Genomic DNA, 7,980 nt, shown 5'->3' on the forward strand with positions numbered 1-7,980 from the left:
GACCACTTTTTGTTAATTCGCGCGTCAACGCGCGTAAAAACAAATTTGAAGCGAAATGTATGCGTGTCAGTTTCATTCTTGACGCTTGAATTACCACAAAGTGGTCAAGACGCGGTAGACGCGAATTTGACGCGCTATTCGCATCCGGGTGAACGCACAGTAAGGATTAAAAAGTGTGAATATTGAGATTAAAAGTCAGTTTTTGTTAAAGTCCCCCTCTGGTCAATCATTGTATCCCTTAACTCATCTGTGATCACCAAAATGATATTTAAATGTTTTTTCCTTGAGAAAATGTCTTCATGCCTTAAAATATCTTGAATGTAACTCGACACCCTCGCCTCATTTAGTATGTGTGGTTCTATGAATATGTAAATAAGCCCCGCCCCCACTCACTCTCCCACTGGTTGACGATCACACGTTGATCTGATTGGTTACAAGGTGGTTTGTGACGTCAGAAACACCAGCGATTTCAAAGCGTGTTTTTGAGACTGAAAAACGCCACAGAAAAACGCTTGCTGTAGCTCTGCTAAAAGATTTATTTACGGAGAAGAGAAAAAACACCCCCAAGTGTTTGGGTGCACGTGCACTCCCATACTGAAAAGTTTATGAGCGCGCTTCCTGAGCGCCTATTTGAACATAGAGGATTTGACATAACGACCACAAGCGCGCAAAAGACGCGATACGTGAACTAATCAGGAGATCTGCGCACGGCACCTTCTCAGCAAGCAGGGCGCCATTGCCAATAATTGAATTGAAATGATAAAAAATAGAAAAACTTCGCGGCACAGAGGATTTTTTTTAACTGCTCGTGCCACCCCCCACGTGACATGAAGAAATGCCGCCCTGGGCGACTGCCCGGTTCGCCCGTGCCTAGAACCGCTACTGCCATGTGTTTTTGTTTAATAATTGGAAACGAGCTTTCATAGAGTTTCGCTTAACCAGCTAATCAAGGTCTTCAGGATTGGCCACCAGACGCTGCAGGGCAGGATCGAGCGTTCCTGCAGTTCTTTATGTTTCATCACATTTTTGTCCTTTGTGTTCATTTGGGAATGAGGGCGACACGCAAATGAATCCACAGAATGAACTTTATTAAAAGATTTGTAAAATAAAAAGGCTGATATCTTCTCAGGGAACTCGTGTCACTGATCAGTGACCCGCTGTAAACTCAGGAAACCTCTGACTCGTGTTGGTTCTCGGCTGAAGGCGAGCGCTGGCGTGTGATGCGGTGTCGATCAGTCGTATTGGCCGGAGGAGCTGTTGTGAACGTGACAGTCTGACTGGAAGGAGTATCCAGAAAACTCCATCGTCTCACCTGAAAGCAGAGCCGTTCACAGGTTTCACGTCTACATTCGCTTACAGAGAGTTCTCCGGTACGCAAGTTTAGGATGTGAAGATGTTCCTTACACAGGCTTCCCATCCACATGGAGTTGGGTCTCCAGCCTCGCTCGCTCTCGTACGGCGGACTCCAGTGGTCCAGGGTCTTCAGGTGATCCACGATCTGCAGGAGAAGAGCACATAGCCTTATGGGAGCTCATGAGGTTACCACCAACCAGACCCAAAAATAAATCCCATATTGACAGAAAACGAGCTGACGACAAGATTATATGTAAAATTTGGAGATCTAGCATTATGAGAGATTTATTGGCTGGTTGTTTTTGACCTGGAACACCACATTGAGTAATAGATTTCCAGCACAACACAAAAGAACAGTGTAAACCAGTGTGTGAAGACTTGCGGCTCTGGAAGTGTTCTGGGCGACGGATACAGACGCAGTGTCTGCTCGACCGGGGAGGGATTCCAGACAGCAGGTTAAGCAACTTAACCCGGGTAAGTTTACTCCGAGGAAACCGTTAAACTCAACTTTTTCTTCCAGAATCTGAAGTTAGTTTCAGGGTAAGTAGCCGTTGCAACTAAACACTATAAAACCTATTGAAAATGGTCCATGAAGACATGAGAAGATATTTGGTGTTTATTGTTCGTCGCTCTCACCTTCAGCACTGCTTCTGTCTGCTCGTGCTCCTCTGTCCTCTCCATCGGCAGTCCTGCACAGGAATCAGTGGTGTTAACCCTTACAGTGCTGGTCTGGTCTGGTCTGGGCGAGAGTAAGAGCGGTACTGTACCCTGAGCGCAGTGGATGGCCGGCCTCTCCTCCTCAACACACTTGGGGAGATCCTCTTTTCTCAGCGCTTCTGCGGGGAAACCGCCTCGGTCGTCTGAGAGCTTCCAGAAGGCCTCTGAGGACACACGGGAGAGATGCGCATGCTCAGACTGCTGCGGACGCAGGGTGGTGTTTGAGTTATTGGTAAGTACCTGTAAATCTCTCCAACGGTAAGTTCCTTTGTGTCGGTGGTGGAGGCGACGCTGCTTTACTATCGGTTTCCAAACACCGTAATGCTGAAGACAAACACGTCACATCACATCAGTCTTATTCATGCATTAGTAAAACTCACCCAAATCACATTTCAATAATTCATGCAAAACAGTATTGTTAGTGAATGCATTGTTGGCTATATTTGACAAATTGCTTTTTGAAAGTCGTTTTGTAGAAAAGCTTGTTTCCGTCACAGTAATACAAATTTAAAAGGTAATTCTGACTTTATCGCATTTGGAATTTTCATATTTCGCAATTCTGACTTTTTCCTCGCAATTGCAAGTTTATATCTAGCAATTCTCACTTTTTCCTCAAGTTCATTTCTCCCAATTCTGACTTTTTATATCTTGCAATTGTCACTTTTTTTATCGCAATTGAATTCTGACTTTATCGCATTTGGAAGTTTAGATCTCACATTTCTGACTTTTTCCTCGTAATTGCAAGCTTATACCTTGCAGTTGTGACTTTTTATCTCAGAATTGCGTGTTATAAAGTCAGAATTGTGACTTTTTATCTCAGAATTGCGTGTTATAAAGTCAGAATTGTGACTTTCTGACTGTTTCCTCGCATTTGCAGGTTTATTTTGCAGTTCTGACTTTCTTACAATTGCAAGCTTATATCCCGCAATTCTGACTTTTTTCCTCCTTTTTATTCTGTGGCGGAAACAAGCTTCTATAATATTTGGATAAAAGCGTCCGCTAAATCAATACATGTATACAGATGCATTTTTTCTGTTACTATATGTTTGTTTAAACCAGAAATATATTAATTAGTTATCCCGAAAGTTTATATGAGCAAATACCTTTGCGTCTCTTTATTGTTTTGCTGTGTGGAAGGAGAATATAAACTCTGAAAGCATTGTGGCCCTTCTTGATGCTTTTGTCCTGAAGCTCTTTGACGTCCGTCAGGGAATTGAGTGCGCATCGGAAGTTTGCTTTCCATGTCTTGGGATCGGGTTTGTCTATGCCAGGTTTGTATCTCCCTAAAATCCATGAAGGGAGATCTGTTTGCATGATTGGCAATATTTTGAGGAAAGAACCAATATTTACAGAGTGTTTGGTGAAAGTGCATGCAGTATACATTGTTGCAGACATGAACGAGCTGATCTTGAAGGTTCACCTGTTCAATGTTAACAGCCTAAGAAGCTGATCAGAGGTATAGTGACCACAAACTATTCAGATGTACTGCAATTAAAAATGTAAACAAATTGTTGCATTATATATCAAAATATATTCTATATATAAATGCAGCACCATTTTAGTCAAACATTTCACAGCATAAAATAGAAAAAAGAGGACAAAAGGTTTCTGTTGAACATGATAGTTATTGTGATTCTCTTCACATCGAGATCAGTTGGGTAAAAGTGGCTTGGAAAAGTGAAGTTGATTCTGAGAAAAGCTCTGGTGCTGCTTCGTTGGATATTTCGTATCTAATGAAAAGACACTTTTTAGTGCCACTTTAGTGTCCAAATGCTTTTTGGGGCCGCGTGTCTGGAATCCGATATTGTGGATGAGTTTCTAGTAGACTCGAAACATCGAGTGAGAAATGACCGTACAGCAAATCTGCAGTCACCAGGTTCAGACCTGGGCAATTTTAACGGAGCTGGTGTCGTTTGGTTACCGATGTTCAATGCATGTGCTACTATGCATGTAAATAGCAGATTGTTAACAGTAAGCATTATCATTCTTCAAAATGAAGTTCTGAAGAACTATTATTCTGATTATTTGGGGGAAATTTGCAAGTACACTCTTAAAAATAAAGTTTCCAAAAAAGGGGTTTTGTAGCAACGCAATAGAATAATATTTTGGTTCCCCAAAGCACCTTTCAGTGGTCAGATCTTTAAAGAACCATGTTTTTCTCAGTGTGTAAAACACTTTAAAATATAAAGAACCTTTGGTTACACTGTTTTTTGTTTTGTTTTTTACGAAATTTTGCCATTTTGAGACGTCCGAGATTATTTTGAGACGTCCGTCACTTTACCTGTGTGCATCGCCCAGTTTCGGAACAGAGTCGCGTCCTTCTCGATGTTCCAGCCGTGTCGGGCCGCATGTTTCCAGGGAATCTGGAAAACTCTGGCTGACTGCAGTGTAAAGAGAGGACAGAAATAACTACAGTCTTAGAAAAACAAAAAGATTATAGAGCCCTATAGAACTCTATCGAGCCGTTTCTTCAGATCTGTGTAGTAGGGTATGTGATTTGATTAAAATCTTTCCGTTAAATTTACGGTTAAAAAAAACGTCAGCAACATTTTAGGTTTTTCAGAGTTAAATTTAAATTTGCAGCAACACCTATTTAATTATCTAATATAATGTTATTATACCAACCTATTGAAGCAATATATATAATATCTGTTTTATACCAAAACAATGACAGCCACAGCCACAGCCACCAATCACAGTGGAGATGAGAGTCTCATTATGTCATTATTAGTCAAAGCTAATATAAAGAAGCTGCACAGTGTCATACACACAAACACTAAACACCATCATGGTAGCATGATTACCATTAAAAAAATGCAATAAAAATGAATTTGACATCAAATGTAACGTAAAACCCTAATGTACATAACTGATCTTTGAGGAATCTTATTTGTTTCAACAAAAAAACACATCAAATGTGTGGGAATGTCAATTTACGTTTTTGTTTTTTTTTCACTGTAAATTAAACGATGACTTTTTCACTTCCACGTCCCGGTATTTTACTGTAAAATTAGCTTAAAGGTATGTTTAGATCTATCACAGTTATTCATAGTATGGAAACTTTTTGTTAACCAATCAACTGTAGCATTTTTACAGTTTTACCGTATTTTACCGTTAAAATCACAATAATTTTTTACAAATCAAACCCTGTAAGTGTGGAGCATCAGATCGGACCTTGTCTAGCCACACGACTCCAGGGTATCTGCCCGAATCGATCTGTTCCTCCAGCCACGGCCGTAAGCGCAGGCGTCCCTGATGCATCTTCAGTTCTGGTGCGAGTGTGCTTCACTCCTGAGTCTCCCAGGTGTTCACTCGATGCAGTCATGAGCGGCACACACTGAAACACATCACTGACAGTCACATTAGCAACAGGAAACATCACACCTCACTCGCTCTGCTGGAGTCAAAATTGAAATCTCAGCGTCCCCGTACCTGCACAAACCGGTTTGGAGGGTTTCCTTCCAACCGCAGGAAGATTTCTGTGGTATTGAGGGGCCGACCTCAGTCACGCCTCGTCGATCCGACGCTTCTGATGTCAAACCTGCTATACATCAGTTCAGAGGAGTCACAAAGTCATTATTACTGCTGGGACAAACAACTCAACCAAAGCACTGCAGAAGAACTAATCTGGCATCTGTGTGCAGCTCAATACGCTGAGATGTCTTATAGTGGCATATTTGCATAAGAGTAACTCGTTAGATGCTTATCAGTCAATCTCAGTAATGTTGGTGAGTCATTCTTTGCTTTGACTGATTTCCTGTGAACTTCATGCATCTCAGGTATTTTCCAATGAAACAATCTTTGGTCTCACTCTTGTCGTGTGCAAAGATGTTGTTCAACTTCCAGAAAACAAACAAACACAGCTTTTCTTCAACCAATCAGAAGGCTGTAGTTTGGTATCAGATAAAAGATAAAAACATTATGAATCTGGACCAGCTCTGATTAGCTGTTTGATAATACAGGTCAATGAGGAGAGTAGCTCACGTATTCTCTCACTTTTTTAGGTACACCTGTTCAACTGCTGGTTAATGCAACTGTCTAATCAGCCAATCACAGGACAGCAAATCAGTACATGTACAGTAGGTGTACTCAGTACATGTAGGTGTGTAGACATGATCAACTGAGCTTCAGAATGAGGAAGAAATGTGATTTAAGTGACTGAACGTGGCATATGGATGAGTGTTCCAGAAACAGCTGATCTGCTGGGGTATCAGGCACAGCCATCTCTAGTGTTTATGATGGTCTGAGAGAAAGAGGAAATATCCCGTGGGAGAAAATGCCTTGTTGATGCCCGAGGTCAGTGGAGAATGAACAGACAGGTTCAGCTGATAGAAAGGCAGCAGTAACTCAAACTAGAAAGTTCTTTTCCTGAAGAAAATGTAAGTTGTGCTTGGAGTGGCACAACATCGGAACTTGGTTGCTAGGGTGTTTCTAGGCTGTTGCTAGGGTATACTAGATGGTTGTTAGGGTTTTGCTAGGTGATTGCTAGGGTATTCTGAGTGGTTGTTAGGGTGTTGCTATGCAGTTGATACGGTACTTGGCATGGTTGCTAGGCAGTTATTATGGTATTCTAGGTGGTTGTCAGGGTATTACTAGGCGGTTGCTAAGTTGTTCTAGAGGGTTTCTGTGGTTTTGCTTAGTGGTTGCTAGGATATCCTGGGTGGTTGCTAGGGTGTTGCTAAGCAGTTGCTAAGATGTTCTGGGTGGTTGCTAGGGTGTTGCTGAGATGTTCTGGGTGGTTGCTAGGTTATTGTTTGGTGGTTTCTAAGGTGTTCTGGGTGGTTGTTATGTACTTGTTTAGTGTTTGCTAGGATATCCTGGGTGGTTGCTATGTGGCTTGCTATGGTAACATGGGTGGTTGCTAGGGTGTTGCTGTGGTAACATGGGTGGTTGCTAGGGTGTTGCTAAGCAGTTGCTAAGATGTTCTGGGTGGTTGCTAGGGTGTTGCTTGGTGGTTTCTAAGGTGGTTACTCAGATGGTTACTATTAAGTTTTTATAGAGTTTTTAGCATGTGCTTAGCCTGATTTAACACTTAGCTAATCACTCAAAAGAGTCAAAAGAGCCAGCCCCCATCTCCATACGATGTTCTGATGCAGAGATATAGCTTTTCCCCTACGGTTGTTAGGGTACTCGGTTTAATTGCTAGGGAGTGGCTTGGTAACTGACAGTGATGATGTTACTCCAAAGTCTGCTTGTCAGTATGAATGATATAAATCAACCACAACTCCTCTATGACGTTCCGATTTGAAGATATTCCTCTTTGGATTTTGGTTGCTAGGGTGCTTGACAGTGGTTGCTAGGGTGCTCGATAGGGGTTGGAATTTGGATTAAAAAGGGGGTCTAACCTGGAACTAGCAAGGCATACCTAATAACGTACGTACCCAATGTTTGAGTCTTTTCTGCAGCTCGGGTAGAATATCTCAACCTTCAACCTTAATCTGGTCTGGAATGACATCATTCATCTGTGTCAGCTTATGTTTACTCAGACCTGCATCATTAAACACAAGGCATCATCCCTAATGTAATCCAAGAGGGAAACAGCAGCAGAACATGCCAGGACAATAACTAATGAGGAACTAAAGAAATCACAGATTATGTACACACAAGATGACAAACAAATGAAAGCAGACTCAGGGGAAACTAATGTGTAACCAAGGAAACAAACACATGAAGTAAAAACAACAATGGGAACAAAATAAACTAAAAGTGCCAGAAGACCATAGCCTAAATGTTACAGTAATGCAGTGATTCCTTCATTGAACTGAGTTTGTTTTTATCCATTCATCCACCTGTTTATAAATGATTGCTCAGTTGATTTGTAATTTCACAGCACACATGAGCCCCCATTAACTTCACTTCACACACTGACCCAATACAGGACCAACATTACCAAAAACTGCACAGCCCCAG

At 41.7% G+C, this 7,980-nt stretch overlaps 1 protein-coding gene across 4 annotated transcripts; it reads right to left on the reverse strand.

Moving 5' to 3' along the window:
- Positions 1-1,067: 1,067 nt before the first annotated feature.
- irf1a (interferon regulatory factor 1a) lies at positions 1,068-5,714 on the reverse strand. Of its 4 annotated transcripts, none has more exons than XM_039690373.2 (8): positions 5,503-5,714; positions 5,245-5,407; positions 4,352-4,451; positions 3,174-3,353; positions 2,311-2,394; positions 1,990-2,234; positions 1,405-1,498; positions 1,068-1,312 (listed from the first exon to the last, which is right to left on the reverse strand). In XM_039690373.2, the coding sequence occupies exons 2-8, from the start codon at positions 5,329-5,331 to the stop codon at positions 1,233-1,235; spliced, it is 870 nt and encodes a 289-aa protein (XP_039546307.1). In that variant the 5' UTR covers positions 5,332-5,407; positions 5,503-5,714; the 3' UTR covers positions 1,068-1,232. The 4 variants fall into 4 exon arrangements, with proteins under 4 accessions (XP_039546307.1, XP_039546306.1, XP_039546308.1 ...); XM_039690372.2 differs by having other exon boundaries at positions 5,245-5,420; XM_039690374.2 differs by lacking the exon at positions 5,503-5,714 and having other exon boundaries at positions 1,990-2,042; positions 2,121-2,234; positions 5,245-5,478.
- Between the last annotated feature and the right edge of the window lie 2,266 nt (positions 5,715-7,980).

The sequence above is a fragment of the Pimephales promelas genome, chromosome 11 (assembly GCF_988280905.1).
Source record: "Pimephales promelas chromosome 11, fPimPro1.hap1.1, whole genome shotgun sequence".
NCBI classification, from domain to species: Eukaryota; Metazoa; Chordata; class Actinopteri; order Cypriniformes; family Leuciscidae; genus Pimephales; species Pimephales promelas.